The 19,544-nt window shown below is 36.1% G+C and overlaps 1 protein-coding gene across 1 annotated transcript in view; it reads left to right on the plus strand.

Annotated features, from left to right (window-relative positions):
* Positions 1–19,162, plus strand: part of scyl2 (SCY1 like pseudokinase 2) — a 29,458-nt gene extending 10,296 nt beyond the window's left edge. Inside the window, exons 4-18 of the mRNA XM_002936831.5 lie at positions 1,396–1,540; positions 5,520–5,669; positions 6,063–6,284; positions 7,738–7,854; positions 8,206–8,331; positions 9,361–9,537; positions 11,123–11,245; positions 11,545–11,658; positions 12,173–12,305; positions 12,941–13,059; positions 13,931–14,031; positions 14,416–14,482; positions 15,999–16,088; positions 17,217–17,336; positions 17,670–19,162. Coding sequence (XP_002936877.2) covers positions 1,396–1,540; positions 5,520–5,669; positions 6,063–6,284; positions 7,738–7,854; positions 8,206–8,331; positions 9,361–9,537; positions 11,123–11,245; positions 11,545–11,658; positions 12,173–12,305; positions 12,941–13,059; positions 13,931–14,031; positions 14,416–14,482; positions 15,999–16,088; positions 17,217–17,336; positions 17,670–18,323 — 2,458 coding nt within the window. The 3' untranslated portion in view covers positions 18,324–19,162. The remainder of the gene's footprint in view (positions 1–1,395; positions 1,541–5,519; positions 5,670–6,062; positions 6,285–7,737; positions 7,855–8,205; positions 8,332–9,360; positions 9,538–11,122; positions 11,246–11,544; positions 11,659–12,172; positions 12,306–12,940; positions 13,060–13,930; positions 14,032–14,415; positions 14,483–15,998; positions 16,089–17,216; positions 17,337–17,669) is intronic.
* Positions 19,163–19,544: the final 382 nt, after the last annotated feature.

Consider the following 19,544-nt stretch of genomic DNA (forward strand, 5'->3'; position numbering starts at 1 on the left):
GGCTCCTTCCCTTGAGGTCACCAAGCAAGCGGATGTTATAATATATGCCAGCTTTAGTGTTTGATGACTCTGCAGGGATTTACAGAATGACATTAACAAATATTCCTAGTCAGTCAGGTTAAAGCAGTGCTGCTTGTTCAATTATAATTATCTTAAAGTGCTAAAGTATTTTAATGGTATGCTGACATGCAGAGCTGTTTAGGTATGTTAAAAATGTTTAAATAGCCAAGAACACATAACATAATATAGGCAGTGCCAACTCTTACATTAAGTGCCCAACGCACAGCATTACTATAGTTCATTTTTGCTGTTCTTGGCACAGACATTTTAAATGAGATAAATTGGATAAATGGAAAAAACCCTAAATTTTTAGGCAATTATGAATTGTATATGGTGCTGGTTTCACAGTGGTCTAAAATTGAATACAGTCTGTAAAGATGGCCCCTTTACTGGAGCTCCCTATAGATCCTACCAGATCTCGGTCTCTGTCTGAAGGGTGGGCGTGTCCTAACAATCCCTTCCAGAAGCACAGCAGGAATGGGATAGCCAATCACAGCCTTGCACTCACACAAGCAAAGACAGGCTTTGCACATGTTCAGATTTTAGTCTGGTGCCCCTGTTAAGAGAGAACCGCATCAGCCTGGGGTATGTACGAGTGCTTCCTCCTTCCGTGTTGGCGCGCATGTGCAGTAGAGTGAAAAGCTGAACTTTACCAAGATAGTCGGCTTTTCACTCTAATGCGCATGCGCCGGCCCAGGGATTTCGCTGGCAGAAGAAATGCAGAAGAAGGAAGCGCTCGCTACAGGTACCCTGGTCTGGTGCAGTTTTCTCCTAACAGGGGCACCAGCCCGGCATACAAGGTAAGCAATTAAAGTCACTTGGGGGTGCCGAACATTTCGGCACCCCAAAGTGACTTAGCCTTTCCTTCTCCTTTAAATGCAATGATCTAAAACTAACATTCAGACTGAAATTGCAGGATAAAGCCCTAAAAATAATAAATTGGAGGATGTTCTAAACATGAAATTGTTGGCAGTCGTATGAAAGTGACTTCCTGGAAATTGCAATGTTTGTCAGTGGGGCAGTTTTTGGGTTACATAAAAATGTGATGCTCAAAGCAACTTAAAGAGCCCCTTGTAGCTTGTCTTCCAGCACAGGTGTTTGTGCAAGAGAAGCCACTGCTGAGTATCAGGGTGTTTTGCGCATCAAATTCTCCCAGAAAAGGCACAGTGGTTAGAAATGCAGTTGTCATATTGTCTTTTTCATTTCTCTTTTCTAAATCAAAAAGTTCAAAAGCTGACCCCTTACGGAGAATGTGTGGTCACCTATGAAACTATTATTTTAGCTACATTTATTGCTAAAAAGGATTTATTTTTTTGCCTCTGCTATTCCATTTAGGGATTGCCTTGCATTTTGTACCGAACCAGTCTTTGCAAGCCTAGCCAATGTGCTTGGGAGTTGGGATAATCTTCCATCTCCACTTCCTCCGGAAATCAGAGAACATAAACTTTTTGACGCTGAAGCGAAATATGGATTGCTCCAGGTAAGAAAAACTATTAAAAATCCTTTAATAAGAATGTAACCAAATAGATTCAGAAATACTTTCCTATAAAAGACTGAAAGATTTTAAACAAGAGAGGTGTTGAATGATGATCTTGCATCTGTTGTAAAAACAAAAATTGAATAACATGGAATTAGTTGAGGATTTTTTCTTAGAGATCCAAAAGGGAAGACACTGTCAATTTAAGGGGACCTCCTGGGTCAGTACTAAAGTAAATAGCAAATGCAGTTCCAAGGTTGTATCCTTTTGGCACTTTATTTCTATATAGTATATCGCCCTGTTTATTTGTTTTACTGTTGGCAAAAGGTAAATTATTTTTTGTTTGTGGGTGACAGAAAACAATTTGCAGACATAAGTGTGACACTTGCATCCCTCTGCAAGACCAATATAGACATATGCACGTGAGAAACTGTCTGTTACTGTCACTGATGCCAGTGTTCAGCCAAACATTTATATGTGCCTATTTAAAATATGTTACTGAGCTACATGGAAGTAAAAATGTTGCTTGTTTGAAAATGGTGTTTTGTTTTTATTCAAAAAGAATGACTAACAAAGAAATTTTCACCAATTTTTTATGAAATAAAAAACTTTCTCAAACCATTCATCAAAACATATTAAAGGAACAGTAACACCAAAAAATGAAAGTGTATAAAAGTAACTAAAATATAATGTGCTGCTGCCCTGCACTGGTAAAAGTTGTGTGTTTACTTCAGAAAGTCTACTATAATTTATATAAATAAGCTGCTATGTAGCCATGGGGGCAGCCATTCAAAGGAGAAAAGGCACAGGCACATAGCAGATAACAGATAAAACACTATTGTATTCTACAGAGCTTATCCGTTATCTGCTATGTAACCTGTGCCTTTTCTCCTTTTTTCCAGCTTAAATGGCTGCCCCCATGGCTACACAGCAACTTATTATATAAATTATAGAAGTGTTACTGTAGCAAACACACCAGTTTTACCAGTGCAGGGCAACAGTGCATTATATTTTTATTACTTTAAAGCTCTTTCATTTTTTGATGTTAATGTTCCTTTAATGTTTCGATTATATTAACCCTTTTGCTGCCAGCTGTTTTGGTAAAAGCGGAACTTGTATTGCCAGACAGTTTTTGAACATTTTGCACTGTTTCACTTTAGGGGCCTTTCCTCGGGGGGACTTTTAGTTTACCCAGGAAAACAATATATCGTTTTTTTTAGAACAACCTAAGCTTTCAAAATATGGTAGAATTTTTGTGTAATTCCAATTCTGTAACAAGATATAGGCTTCTAAATGTCTAAAAATGCAAAAAAAATCTAATTTTCCATAATATAAACACACATACTAGAAACAAAAATTATTTTATGCATGAATATACAACTGATTTGGAAAGTCCCATGTCTCCTGAACGTGCCAATACCAAATATATATAGTTTTATGGAGATTTCTCACTTGTATAGGTCAAAAACTCCCAGCAGTACACTACCAAATTTCCAAAGCACTGCTCCAGAAAGCTGCATACTTTAGATATCAAGGACAAAATTTCCACTAACAAAAGGTGTATCCCAGAAAATTGTACATTTTTGGAAAGAACAGATTCTGGGGAATACAGAATAGGCACAACTGTCTGTCTACTCCAAACTATCAAGTCGCAATGCTTTCCTAAAGTTATTGATTTTTATCAAAATTTGTGATTTTTTTTAAAAAATTGCTTCAAAGCTTCCAGTCTATAGTATCTTATCTCCTACATGTCATAAAGTAACCAAATAAAACACCCTGAATTTGAACGCCAGGGGTCCACTGAACAGTTTGATGCCCAATATATATAGGTTTACCTAAGTATGTGGCATGTAGAGGCCCCAATCTGAACATACCCCCATATGATCAATTCTTTCTGATATTTCAGCTCCAGCAAAATCAACACATTTACATCATTATATGTGGGATAATGCTAGTAAAATGTACGCTCACCCCAGAAAGTCATATATTTTTGGAAAGTATACATTCCCCCGAATCTAAAATGGGTACCCATGTCTTTCTACTCCAAAGTACCAAGCCGCACAGCTTTTCTAAAGTTAGCAATTTTGATGACATTTCCAAAAATCCCCTCAAAGCTTCCACTTTGCAGCATCTTATCTCCCACATAGTGTTAGGTACCAAGATAAAACACCCTAAATTTGAACGCCAGGGGTCCACTGAACAGTTTGATGCCCAATATGTATAGGTTTACCTAAGTATGTGGCATGTAGGGGCCCCAATGGGAACATACGCCCATATGATGTATCATTTCAGCTCCTGCAAAATCAACACATTTACATCCTTTATGTGGGATAACGCTACAAAAAAAGTACACTCACCCCAGAAAGCCATATATTTTTGGAAAGTACACATCCCCCCGAATCTATAATGGGTAAACATTTCTTTTTGCTCCAAAGTACCAAGCTGTAAAGCTTTCCTAAGTTTGCAGATTTATATGACATTTAGAAAATCGCATAAAAATGTTGCAATTTGCCGCATTTATCTCTCACAATTTCTTGATAAAGATCAGATAAAGGCATATCACCCCAAATAGGAACACCTATGGTCTACTGAAGAGTTTGATGCCCAATATGCATAGATATTCCAAAGTCTGCGGTATGTACTGAACCCAAAATGAAAATAGCGCATAAGGATTTCTCGCCTGCCAGCTCAGCTTTTGCACACAGAGCCCCCTGTCAGTGTATTATGTGCCGAAACTTCCCCTAACTATACAGAGACCCCCACAAAACCATATATTTTTGAAAAGTACACATTCTGACAAATCCAACAAGGGTAAAGAGTCCTTTCTACACCAAAGTACCAATCTGCAGAGCTTTCCTAAAGTTATTGGTTTTTATGACATTTCAGAAAATCGCCTAAAAATGTTGCAATTTGCCGCATTTATCTCACACAATTTCTTGCGTACAAAGGCAAATCACCCCAAATAGGAACACCTAAGGTCTACTGAACAGTTTGATGCCCAATATGCATAGATATACCAAAGTCTGCAGTATGTACTGAACCCAAAATGAAAATAGCGCATATGGATTTCTCGCCTGCCAACTCAGCTTTTGCACACAGAGCCCCCTGTCAGTGTATTATGTGCCGAAACTTCCCCTAACTATACAGAGACCCCCACAAAACCATATATTTTTGGAAAGTACACATTCTGATGAATTAAAAATAGGCAAAGTTATTTTTGTACACCAAAGTTACACCTGGCAAAGCTAGGAACACTTATACAGGGATAAAATGCGATAAAACCACAAAAATTGTGCAAATCAGTGAAACAACAAAATAAGTCACATGACAGTGTAAATAGTGGTCAGAATATCTGATCCAATAGTCATGCTGTCAAAATAAACAGTTTTTTAGGTAAAAGAAACTAAAAACAAAGTGGTAAAATGAAAAAAAAAAAAAAAAAAAAACCAAAGTGTTTGTGTATACATGTGTGTACATGTGTAAAAGTTGTGTTATAGTGTGTAAGTGTGTATATGAGTGTAAATAAGTGTATAAAAGTGTGAAAAATGAAAAAAAAAATGCTAAAATGTGTGCTGTAAGTGTGTGTAAATGTATGTAAGTGTGTATAAATGTATGTGTGTGTGTGTGTAAATGCGTCGACCCCTACTCTCCGCCTAATGAAAATCCTCCTATGCTGTAGGGCCCCCTATACCTCCTGCATACATCAGTATTCATACATAATCTGTAGATTTTAGATGAGCAGCCTTCTGCTGTACAGTATAAAATATGTGGAGCTTTATAAATGCAAATTATTAATTATAATAACTAAAAGATAAACTACACTAGCAACATATTTGGTTTTTGCCAGCGCTTTGTTTATTTACATACATTTGCCTCTTTAGACTTGTTGATTATATATAGTATTGCAGCTGCTGAAGTCTCCCAGGGTAATACATCTTTCAATTTTATATTAAATACACATCTGTTTTTTTTTTCCTCTTAGGTATCTGAAGGCTTGTCATTTTTGCATAGCAGTGTTAAAATGATCCATGCAAACCTAACGCCAGAAAATATAATTTTAAACAAAAGTGGAGCATGGAAAATAATGGGCTTTGATTTCTGCAATCCAGCAACTAACCCCTCAGATCAAGAGGTAATATAAAGGGGGTTTTCATAATTGTTTGGTCTTTTTTAGTATTCTCAGATCATACATTAATGTTTAGTATAGGGAATGACTTCACTTCAAGAAACAGAAATGCTTTACAATATATTCAACAGCTATCTGGGAGTTTTCTGAGGCTGAACTTCAACCAGGTGGGAATTCTACCTCTGCCCAGTCTTGCATAAATCTATGTATTTGAACGGCATTCATGCTCTAAGCAAGTAAAAATGAACAACTTGAACTTGGCCAACATCATATTTGCTTTGTGTATCGTCAATCAATATTAAGTATAGTGCATTTTGAGAGAAAATGATGCATTCTCCTTATAGGATAAACAATATATACACAATCTCATTTAAAGCAAATTACTTTTTTTTTTTTTAGGCAAAGTTTGTATGTAAAGAATGGGACCCTAATTTACCGCCTCTGTGTCTGCCAAACCCAGAATATCTGGCTCCGGAATACATATTATCAGTGAGCTGTGACCCGGCTAGTGACATGTACTCACTGGGAGTTATTATTCATGCAGTATATAACAAAGGGAAAACCATTTTTGAAGTAAACAAGCAAGATATTTACAAAAGCTTCAGCAGGCAATTGGATCAGGTAAGTAGTCGTGCTAATGTCAGAGTGCTTTGTACCAATGTTACTTTAAAATAGAATCCCAGACTTCGAAGTTATCTACAGCCAGATAAACAAACCCATGTCTGTATTGTACTTGACAACTAGGAGAGGTTTATTTAAAAGAAACATTTATCTGACAATATGACTTACAAGCATATAGAATTAAAACATTTTGTTACTTCAGATAGTTTCATATATTCAGGGCTCAAGCTTCTGTTAGCAGGCCCAACATTTGGTTCCCTACTTATTACTAACTAAAAAGGTTGCATGTACAAACATGAGAGAGAAGGAATTCATTATTTACTCTCCTTTTTATAAGGCCTTTTAATGTAGCTGTTTAAAGGAATACTGTCATTGGGAAACATGTTTTGAGTTTCTCCAGCAGAATCCTGCATTAAAATCCTTTTTTAAAAAACACACATTTTTCTATATTTCATTTTGAAATTTCACATGGGGCTAGCCAAGTTCTTCATTTCCCAGGGTGCCACAACCATGTGACCTGTGTTCTAATAAACTTTAATCACACTTTACTGCTGAGCTGCAAGTTGGAGTGATATCACCCCCCTCCCAGCAGCCGATCAGAAGAACAATGGGAAGGGAGCAAGATAGCAGCTCCCAGTAGATATCAGAATAACACCTAATAGTAAGAAATCCAAGTCTGGCTTGTGACTCCTCCGGTTACGTGGGAGTAGGAGAAACAATAGGTTACCTGAAAGCAATTCTAATGTGTAACGTTGGCTTTTTCTGAAAGCTCAGACTCAGGCACAGAAATGGCTGCCTACACACTAATTACAGCTAAAAAAATACATTTCTTGGTTCAACAATAAAATTGGAAATGGTAGAGTGAATTATTTGCTGTGTAAACAGTGTAATTTAGAAATAAAAAGTACACCATAAAAATCTAAATCTGCAAGAAACACCTGTCCCCCAACAATGAGGCAGTCACAAGGTTAACTGTGTGAACAACCACTAGGCAAATTAAACACTTTGCACACTTGCCCTGCAAAAATGTCAGACGAGATCCCAACAAGAGTAGAGAAGTCCCTTATATATTTGTTTCTATGAAATGCTTGGAAATGTATGACCTTAAAGCAGAAAGCACAGACTCCTCCATCATTACCCCTTCTGCAAAATGCAATCACGTAGTGCCCACATACAAACTTCTATAGTCAGAAAGGGTTGGCCTGAAAAGTGCTTTTAAAATTGGTCACCCAGGATAGAACACAGCCAGTCCTAATCAGCACCTTGAATACAATCAATATCTATCTATTTTTCCCCCTTACAAATAGCAGATGTTGCCCCCTTTTTACACTATGAATGATGCTAAGGTGCTTTTGTGGTGCTCCCCTTATATCTTTATTAAACATACTAGTAGTTTTAATGTTTTCTCCTGTATCCTAATTTATGCTTTTTGTTTTTTATTTTCTTTCTGAAGCTGAGTCGTTTAAATCCAAATGTGCTTGTGAATATCCCAGAAGAAGTCAAAGAACATGTAAAGCTTCTCTTAAATGTCACTTCTACTGTAAGACCGGATGCGGATCAAATGACAAAGGTATCTGCAAAATTAAAGTCTGGGATAAATTGATATACTGGAAGGGCACATGTCCACTGGAGGAATGCACTTCTTTTCCATTTATTAGAACATGTGAATATAATTATTTCCTTCAGATACTTACACATCTATTTACCTCTCAAAAAGCTCAAGAAAGATCCTCTAATCTGTAGATTAACAACAAACTGCAACAAATTGGTTGTATGTTTCTGTTATGGCTAATTCCACATCAAACAAATGTATTTGAAGCTGTCTCTAGTGTCATGCCCCTTTTATGAACATTATTACAGACACTTTGTTAGTCGTTGCTCCTGATGCCTGCATAATGTGGTGACTTTTTACTTTCTACAGATACCATTTTTTGATGATGTTGGAGTTGTAACTTTGCAGTACTTTGATTCCCTCTTTCAACAAGACAATCTCCAGAAGTCACAATTTTTTAAAGAGTTACCAAAAGTTCTTCAAAAACTGCCTAAAGTGAGTAACCTGTTTTTTCAAGTGTAAAGTTTCCATGTGCAGTAGTATGTACAGGATTTTGTACTCTTTAAGCATTCTATCTCTTAAAATATTTTGTGTGGTACAGAATTGCATGTCGATTTCAATTCTTAAGTGCCAGTCTTTACAGAAACTATTCAACATGGCAAATTGTTTTATTACATTAAGCCATCTGGGCTTTTAGCCGATCACAGGAACTACAGGTAAAACAGAGTAGCAGCCAGAAAAAGATATGGCTACTTTTTTGCTTGTATATTTCCTAGTAAACATGAGCCCCTTTAGTTTCTTCCAGTCATGTGATCCTGCCACATTCTCAACCAAAAAGGAGTCTATGGTCTGCAGTTCATTATATTTTTTTTTAATACATTACAGTGCTGCAGTGTGATGATAGTTTACGAAAAGTTGAGCACATAAGAAAGCTAAATAAAAAGGGAAAAAAAACTAGAACTTTCATTTAAACAGTTTTATGAAATGCAGATTCCTTTACTAACAGAAACGGACACACCATTCTTTAATGGTGTATACAAGATTTAAAATACCGTATATGATTCTAGAAACTTTTTATTTATTAACTTATACATAATCAGATTTAGATGAGGCCACTGATCATTCTCTGATTTGCACTAAAGGTGCTTAAAGGAAATAGAAATGCACAGTAGAATGAAAGATATACACTTAAGGGGTATATTTATCATGCTGTGTAAGTGGAGTAAAACATCACTCACTGATGATGTTAATTATAGTAGCCAATCAGATGCTTTGCTTTGATTTGCTAACTGTTGAAATCTAATTGCTGATTGGTTGCCCTGGGCAACGTCACCAGCAATGCTTCACTCCACTTTTTACACAGCATGATAAATATACCCCTTAGGATTCTGTAAAAGTACACAAGTTTGTTCAGAACAAATCTTCGGAACTACCAGTAAATACTGTAGTCGTGGAAAAAAAACTTTATATATTACAAGTTATTGATTTCCAAAATTTTTACACTTGTCTTATTTCTTATTATAGCGCGTGGTTGTACAGCGAATACTACCAGCATTAACATCGGAATTTGTAAACCCTGACATGGTGCCCTTTGTTCTTCCCAATGTTCTGCTGATTGCAGAAGAATGCACAAAAGAAGAGTATACAAAGCTTATCCTGCCAGACCTGGGGCCTGTTTTCAGGCAACAGGAACCAATCCAGGTTTGTCTATAAAGATTCTCATTCATCCAGGTCATAATATGCAGTATCTAGTAAAATAAAGTATAAAGTAACTGGAGTTTTCTTGACCACTTTCACCACTAATCCAAGTGGCTTCTTCATTACATCCTGTTTTACATTGTTAATTTAGGTTGATCAAATTCAACCCCTCCAAATTATACCCTGTGCACACACATATACATATACCTAATCAGACCTATTTATATACTCACATTATGGTAGCCTTGGATATTCTCCTTGTTCAAGAACACATCCAAGCCACAGTTAAAGGCATTTTATTTATTATTTATTTATTTTTATTTAAATAGTACAAACACAGATATAGACTCATGCATGCACAGCAGAGTAAAGCCTAAAAATGTTACTCTACTGTGCATGCATACGTCTGTGTCTAAGAAGACACTGGAAAAAGTAAAATGGTGATGCAGTGCTATTTTTTTTCCATTGGCTTAAGCAAAAAACTTAACTATGTCTAACATAGTGGCATTCTAGTAAATAAAGCTTTTCTTGTCCTTTAGCTACATTCACAAAATTATGGCAACATTAAAGGGGAACTCCACCCAAACACAACTTAAGCTTTTTTAAAATAAATATAATTTCAGGCAACTTTGTGGTATACTATACATCAATTAAAAAATATGCAGCTTTTTCAGATTTTAATGTAATATATGGTTTGGGACAGTTACCTAAGCCTGGCCCCCTGTTCTCCTACTGATCTGGCTGACTGAGATGCAAATAAAATATAACAGTAGTTAAGTGTCCTCAGCCTGCATCGTCCAAATCCAACAATTCTCTGCACACGTGATAATATCACGTCAATAAGAAAAGTAAGAACACAGTGCAATGCATTGTGAGTTTAGTTCTAGAATGCTGTTAGTAAGCTGTGGGAAAAGTTGTTAGAATTTGTAAAATCAATATTTTAGTCCCTTCTCCCCTGCCAGGATCTCAAATTAGTCGACATGAGAAGAACTGTTTTGCAGCTGGATTCCAGCATATAAAAATGGTATTTATTTATACTTTTTGAAGGAACATATTACAGTGATAGCTATATTAGGGTTTTCTGTGTTGTGTGGGGCTCTTTAACAAATTTTGGTTTGAAAGCTGGAGTTCCCCTTTAATTATGGGCCATCTTCAAATTTTTCAACCTAGGGGATTAAATATTTTCTAGCATGCCTGGCAATTAACCTAGAATGCCAAGTTTCCCTTCTGTCAGTCATTATGCTGAAAGTGTACCAAAAGGTGATTGGTAAGTGGAATTGCTTCCAGACTATCAATTGACCTAATACAGTGATTAATACGTAAAGATAAGTAGAATAAGTAAAGATATTGCTTTGAATGTTTACTGCAATGCTTTGTTTCATTAGTTCAAATACATTTGAGTGTATCATTTAAATGTAATAATTTTTCCACATGTTGTTCTTCACTTTCATGCCTCAGGCTAGCAACATGGTGAGTGAATGTTCTGTATGTTTGATATAGTTATAAATATTAATGATATGTGTAAATGGGTGTATAGAAAAGATGTTTGTAAGCTTGTGTTTTTCTCACCACGTTTCTTTTCCTTCAGATTCTTCTCATTTTTCTGCAAAAAATGGATCTTCTTCTTACAAAGACTCCACCAGATGAAATCAGAAATAGTGTCTTGCCTATGGTCTACAGGGCTCTCGAAGCCCCTTCAATACAAATCCAGGTATATGCCTGAGATTAGCAATTGCTATACATAAATGAGTATTGCAGTACCACTTTTCATAACATTTTGTGCATTTCGATATTTTTCAGTTTCTTGCAATGTATATTTCTCTGGGTTGTTTGTATAGTGTTACGGTGTGGGAACATTTTATATAGTATGGGCAAAAAGTCACAAAGACACTATCTTAAAGGGGAAGTGTTAGTAATAACTCTTTGTATGATATGCAGGGATGCACACATACATTTGCACACACAACATGAACATTTATGGTAAATTGGAATTTGTGTTATTGTTTGTAGGAGCTGTGCCTCAACATAATACCAACATTTGCCAACCTTATAGATTACCCATCTATGAAGAACTCCCTAATACCAAGGATTAAGAATGCTTGTTTACAAACTTCATCTCTTGCTGTAAGTAAACCTATATATTTTTCCATATCATTAATTTAGAAAGTCTTATTAGCAATATTATCCATTTTCTAATTAAAACTCCACAAAGTATTGTTCCCTTGAGTGCCTGACGCCTAGCTAAGCAAGCAAAGCTGTCTAGCATTTCATTTGATGTTTGCACAATCCTATCTGGCATCTGTGTGAGATACTTTTGTATCATTTCTGATCCTTTTAGGGGAAAGCCATCTCTACGTGAACTTCTGCCTCTTCAGAATGAAGATCGCTTCCCCTTTAAGCAAATGCTATGTTTTGCTTAGCTTAAGCTATTTAGCAAACCGATAATATTTCTAGATAATATTTATAAACCAAGAATACTGATATTAGTTATACGGCACTATGTATAACATTAGTTGCAGTTGTTGCAGTTAGACATTGCAAATGATACCGGGTATAATTCTTACCTTTTCTGTACAGATATGAATGAATTATCCAAAAATGCTGAATTCATCTTACATGTATATATTTTTGCTCGTAGGTACGTGTAAATTCTTTGGTTTGTTTGGGAAAAATTTTGGAATACCTGGATAAGTGGTTTGTAATTGATGAACTATTGCCTTTTTTACAACAAATTCCATCACGAGAACCTGCAGTCCTCATGGGAATTCTAGGTATAATTACTTTAAGATTTGCTCAGGCACAACTTATGCTGGTGACGTGTACATATTTAGGTTTTGTCAAAAAACTGTGTAGCCCATAACAGGTGATTTGGCTGATCCAGCCCCAAGTGTAAAAGCAAAAAACCTGCAACGTATTTTACATTTCTACTATACATTCAAATGAATGTACAAAAAAACCCCAAAAAACATTCCTAATTAAATCATGGCAGCTGCAGGCTTTGAGAGTCAAAAAGTCAATTTGCGACAAAATTTAAAAATTGCCACTGTTAAACCTGTACTTGCCTATATTTGACATCATATAGATAGCTAATTTCCTTATACTAAAGGACTTCTCACAATCATATGTTTGTAGCACACATTTAAAGACTAATTCATCCCCATTATGGTGTTAGTACAAAACAGTATTTTTTTTTTCCCAAACAATAAATAGCATTGCTAGTTTTCAAAGTATTCGTCTTAACAGGTTTGTGTGTAACAGTTGCATATTACTATGTCATTGCTAAGTAGGTATGGTAGAAAATTTGCATTAACTGAGTTCTTTCATGGTGATATACTAATCTTTATCTGACAATTAAAAAAAATTGTACATGATTATTTTTCTGTAGTAACTTTTTTCATTTTTATAGGTATTTACAAATGTACGTTTACGCATAAGAAACTTGGTATTACCAAAGAACAGCTGGCTGGCAAAGTGCTGCCACATCTTATTCCTCTTAGTATTGACAATAACCTTAATCTCAGCCAGGTAAGAACAGTGTTACATCACACTTTTTATATGTAGACTTCTTATCCAATGTATTTTAAATAATACAGGCGTAGGATCTATAATCCAGAATGCTCAGGATCTGGGGTTTCAAATACTTCTGGATAATGGATCCCATACAGTTAGAATGAGGGTATACACAGGTTAGTTTGTGCAGCAAATAAAATGCTCTCCACATGTGTCTAAAAACCGCGAATGGAAATACTCAATACTTAAGAAAGATTAACAAAAATGTTCGATCCAGACACTAAACTAGACCTACACACAGAATGATGTTTTCATTGTGAGACAGATGAAAGTAAAGCACTTAAGATATCACAGAAATAATACAGGCTTCATAGAATAACAAATTCTGAAAATGTGAAGCGATTTTTTTTTTCTATCACTTTCCGTTGTCCTTTATTTAAATAGTATATTTATACTGAACCTTCATAAAGCAGTGCACTGTGACTTGATCTTGGGACACAGGAAAGCAGTTTAAGTAATCTGGCTCCCAGGAAAGGACAAACGTGTAACTTTCATGAAGTCTTCATAAGAAACTACTCAAAAGCCTACTATAGCTTTGCCTGACACTGAAAAAAGGGTAATTTTGGGAACCAGAAATAACTTCTTCCAGGGTCTGAAACCTGGATAAGGACATGATGGGATGTTGTTCCGAGCATTAGGATTATTATATTTACCCTGGTGCATTGGTGTCTGCAGATTATTTTCAGGGTGTCTTCAGAACACACATACAGGTGTTTCTGATGAATCAGAGCATGGGGGTGGGGGAAATTGAATAAACAGCTTACTGCCAAATGATACCTGTCTGTTACTACTTATTTCCATAATTTATGTATATTTTTTTTTACAGTTTAATTCATTTATGGCAGTGATTAAGGAGATGTTAAACAAATTAGAATCTGAACACAAAACCAAACTTGAACAAATTCATACTATGCAAGAACAGCAAAAGTAAGTACTGCTAATGTTAACGTTGTTTTTAAACAAAAGTTACAGTTGTTGGGCCTTAGGTCATGGGTGGGTAAAGTCTAGGAAAAAGAGTAACAAAGTAGCTTGGTAAAGTTTTATTCCTACCTAGTAGTTATAATGTCTGTGGAAAACCCCTATTGAATCCTCAACATGTTACATCCCTTATTTGTATCAAGTTCATGTTGTAACTGCACATAAATATTCATCAATATAATGTTAATACACCAAAATTTGTTACACTCATATCTTAGTAAATTGCTAATGTTGTGACGATTTTTGTTCTTGGTGAAAGTACATCAATTTAGACATTTTGCATTATGCCTGTTTATGAAAATTATGAATGTGATTTTTCCTTTTTTCATCAAGGTCACTGAATATAACAAGCCAGCTCAACCTTAGTACAGAACAACAGCCTGCCAAGTCTGCCAATCAGGTACAAAAGATGAGATTGTAGTTAAAAGAAGTTCATGTTTGCTGTGCGTTTTTCTTAATTTTCATTTCTCTATATGTACCACAGTAAAATCTCTCTCCTTTCCTGCATCACCCTTACTGGACAAACTCAAGCCTTTATTTATAAATAATAATAGCACATAGAGTAACTCTAATGTAAACTGCTATGAAACAGAACCAGTCTATATGTAAAAAAAAAAAAATCCCACTTTAAATTTGAGTATGCTGATCGAGCATCTTCAAATATACAATTTCTTGGCCACAACTGTCCTATTTTATATGAGATTTTCATTCGATAGTCTTATAGAGAGCAATGGGATTTGAACCAGGCCCGGACTGGCAATCTGTGTTTTCTGGCAGAGGGGCTGCTGTAAGATGTCATAGACAGTCACTATTTATTGGGCTCTTAGGAGTCTGTGTGGGCCTCTCTTGAAATGCCAGGGCCTTTTCTGAATCGCAGTCCGGACCTGATTTTAACCAGTTGTTTGTAAGAACTAAACTCACTGCATATATACAGCTTACCTGCTGTGTACCCGGGGCCTTTTTTGCCCTGTTCAGTATAAATGCCTACTGTTATGCAGCTTATTATTTATAACATGTAACAGAACATGTAAACCCCTACATTTTCCTACCATGTGTATATAAGTTGGGCACATCTCCCCCACCCAATCTACACCATTTGTATTGCATATATCTCCTCAGTTCGCCAGAACCAATTACAATTTCCTAAAACAGATAGCAGCTTTCACCCATCAGCCATTTTCCCTCTCAAACATCTTCAGTGACATTTACCTAAACAGCACATGTGCACTGTAAAATTCATGCAGTCAAGAATGCAGGATTACACAAGCAGAAAAAAATTCCTCCTGCTTTGGCTGAGCACTGGAATGGTTAAGCTGAGCTTGGGAGGTTGAGAAATTTAGCAGGAAAAAAACGTGTTTCTCTACCCAGTACACAGCTAGAGCACAGCAGCAGTGCCATCTCTTTACTGGCTGCTAGACTGGAGGGTGTGTTTGGTAACTTTAGTTGATATGAACTGAGCACGCTCAGTAAGCCAAAAGCCAAAGTCAGTTACTAAGGGAGGGGGCCGAGTGAGTTACAGGAGGAGAAGGAATCCCAAGTGATTAAGGGGATGCTGCAGCCTTACTATTAACCTTTCAACAACAGTTGTGGAAGGTATTGAAACATTTCAAAGAGGCTTTTCACTAAGGTTCCTACAAGTGAGCCTGTAAATTTCAAATGCGACTAGCAGAAATAAGCAAATTTGAAAAGTTGTTTTCACAGAAATTAGGGCTCATGCAGATGGCATTTCTCCCTGCAGTGGGGTTCTCCTCTGTTCCGCCACAAGGGAGCACAGGGCAAAATGCAGCCCTTTTTTTCCCTTTAGTGCTGTACTCACGAAGACGCATGTAAGCCGAATGCTTGAACAGCTTGTACATAACGTTTTCTTTACAGTTCTTTAAATAAATTATTTATTAAAGATTACATCTTTTCCACAGACAAACATTTTTAACAGCATTGGGCAAGATTTGCTGTCAGGTGTCAATGACAAGAAAGAAAATGGACATGTACAGAAGCAGCCAGTAAAGGTGAATAAGTGTAGTCTTGGTTACATTTTATCTTGTACATTAAATCTGGTTTTAGTAAATGGCCACTGTACCCTTTTATTTTCTCTTTTTTTTTTCTCTTTTTTTTTTCTTTATTATTTCCTTTGAATGGAAAAATAGTGATAGAGGCTATCTTTACTAGGCCCAAAATGGAATGCTTCAGGCATAGCATTACCAGAAAAACTCACTGATGCTTATTTACTATGGGAACAGCACCACTGGCCGTATATGCTAAGCAACTCTTCTGTGTCCATAGCCAGTTGCATTGTGCCTTGATGGTCCAAGGAAGCTTGATGCACTACACATACAGAGACAGCTATAGTTTGTAAAGCAAAAGTTTAACTTTCGTAATTTGGCACACCCAAGAGTGAGACAGCCAATTACCCTGCCACTCCTGAACTCCAAGACGACCAGATATAAGACAACCAACGCATATTACCATACCCTATATCGACTATATATGCCAAATCCTATGCTACTTTGGTATTCTCTTGCAATGAATATTATTTTGTACATGTGGAATCCGATTGTTAAAAAAAAGAAGTAAAAACAGTTTAACTTTCACAAATAAGGTCCTTTTTGATAAATATGCCCCATAGTTAGAGAATATCTAAACTTATTTTTCTCCAAGGTTTGCCAGAATAGTAATTTCATATGATCACCGCCTGGATAATCATGATATTATATTGTGTAGAATAGGTAGCAATTTACTGAAATATTATACAGGCATAGGACCTGTTATCCAGAATGCTCAGGACCCAGAGCTTTCTGGATAAGGGATCTTTCCATAATTTGGATCTCCACACCTTATGTCTACTAAAAAATCATTTAAACCCAATAGGATTGTTTTGCCTCCAATAAGGATAAATTATATCTTAGTTGGGATCAAGTACAAGGTACTGTTTTATTATTACAGAGAAAAAGGAAATCATTTTTGAAAATTAGAATGATTTTTTTATAATGGAGTCTATGGGAGATGGCCTTTCCGTAATTTGGAACTTTCTGGATAACTGGTTTCCGGGATAAGGGATCCCATACCTGTACTGTAAACCAAATAAAGGAATTCATAACCTGTAGCTGTTTGTAACACATCTTCCTATGTTTCCAAAGGCATCACTTACACTTGAAGAGAAGCAAAAACTAGCAAAAGAACAGGAGCAAGCACAAAAGTTAAAAAGCCAGCAGCCGCTTACTCCTAGCACAGTTACACCTGTGGCACCTGCAAAACAGGTAAGAAAGGTTTCATAAGAAATGCACAATTGAAATTTTATAATGCTTAAGGCCATCAAATATCATATGCTATACAAAGAAATGAAACAAAGGGGTATTAGCATGCACAAATTTGCCTGCTTGTTTTGCTTGTTCAGAAATTGTAATAATGTAATAATGAAGATGTCCGTAAATGACTTTAGCATTCTCTCCTTCAGGGTATCTAAACTTCTTTGTGTATGAGAGGCATTCGTTTTTCTCTTTTCTAAATGCATTCTATCATTTTACCATATACAGGTAGCAGGAAAGTGTGTTAATGAACATTGGAATAACATGACTTTACCTGTTTTGCAGACCAAGGACCTGACAGCGACCCTTATGGAAAACATGTCATCCTTGGGTAGTCTTTCAATTGGTAACTCGAAACCAGCCATTGGTGGATTTGCTCCAATGCCTAACGTGGCTGGAAACATTGGGTTTCCCACACCAGTTGACAATATGAGCGCAAATAGAAATATGCAAAATGGACTTAACTCAAATCCAACATTCAATCCATCTGCATTCACAATGGGAGCTGGAAATCCAAACCAAAATTTCTTCAGCAGTACAGGCCCTATAGGAATGAGCAAAGGTACTGCAATGCCAGTGCCTTCTAACATGCACAATTTCAATTCATTGGGCAGCGCTCCTGGCATGCTACAACAGAGCCAGAACATCAGACCCACTGCTAACATCTCCTCTTTAGACAATTTGTTTGGTCCTCAAAAATCCAAAGTGAGTATGAACCAAATGTCTCAACAGAATCAAAATCCATGGCTCAACCAATTTGTACCCTCACAAAGTTCTCTGGCCCCAAGTGGCCCAGCTGCACAGACTGGCATAAACAATCAAGTTGGCTTTGGCACTCAGTCCAACCCATTTTTCAACCCACAGAGCTTTACTCAGCCAACAAATGCTATGAAAAGTAGTAGTTCGGCCAGCAATGATCTGAAAGACCTCTTTGGCTAGATCTCTTTTTACGGTGTCTTTTGTAATCATGGATAACTGTTTGGCATTTACATTTGTTTATGATCCACCATTGTACAATATAAATTTTCTCAAAAATGTTCCCCTAGTTCAGATTTTGCTGATTATTCTACACTTAACTGGGGTTTCTAGCATACAGACTGCAAGGACATAACAATGTAATAGTATGGGATTATTAAAACAGGCAAGGAACAACTCTTTAACTATGATATAAATATATGAGATAGCAGTGTATACTATATACACCTAGTGACCCAATTTTACATGTACACAAGAAAATTTAAGATTTTTAAGATTCAAATTGTATGTTTCTTCTTCCAAAGAAACATTTTAATTTTTAGATTTTTTTTAGTTTTGTGCTCCCATCTAAACCATTCTTATCTGGAGATTTTTTTGTGGGAAGGGGCATAGACTAATAATTTAAAAACAAAATTGATAGTTTTACTGTATCTTCCTCAGGGCAAGAACATTTTTACATACCAAGATTCAGTTTCCAAAAAAAAAAATCAAGAGAATATATATATATTATTTTTTTTTTGCATTAACTGAACAAATAATCTTCACAAAAGCACTTTTGCCCATCGTTAACATTTAAATGATTGTTTGCACCAACTAGATATAAAAAAAAAAAAAAAAAAGAAATACATTCCTCATATCATTGTGTGAGCTGCTGTCCCCCCTGCTGATACAGGGGGACAGTGTGCCTGATTAAACGGCAACCTTTCTTTCCTGCAGACTCAGATGTCTGTGTGTGTTTGTCTTTGCACATTGTATTTAAAAGCGTATTTTTACTTTATAAATAAATTGTGATGTCATTTTAACTTGGTTATTTTGTTCCAGCATATCTTGTAGTTTGTTTATTTATTTATTTTTTTGAAGGATCATCAATGCTAAGTCACTGTGCAAGAGCAGGTATTTGCACTCACAGATCGTGTATAGGTATGTTTTGTGCTTCAGTAGAACTAAATTTGGGCTGTACAGGTCCAGGAGTTAGTTTTGCTCACTTTGCTTCTTTAGTTGTAGCCAAATGAACCGCCCCTTTAAGAATACAGGTATTGGACCCCTTATCCGGATACCTGTTATCCTGAAAGTCCTGAATTACAGAAAGGCCATCTCCCTTAGACTCCATTTTAAGCAAATAATTCTAATTTATAAAAATTATTTAAATTTTCTCTCTAATAATAAAACAATACTTTGTACTTG

The sequence above is a fragment of the Xenopus tropicalis genome, chromosome 3, assembly GCF_000004195.4.
Source record: "Xenopus tropicalis strain Nigerian chromosome 3, UCB_Xtro_10.0, whole genome shotgun sequence".
In the NCBI taxonomy this organism is placed as follows: domain Eukaryota; kingdom Metazoa; phylum Chordata; class Amphibia; order Anura; family Pipidae; genus Xenopus; species Xenopus tropicalis.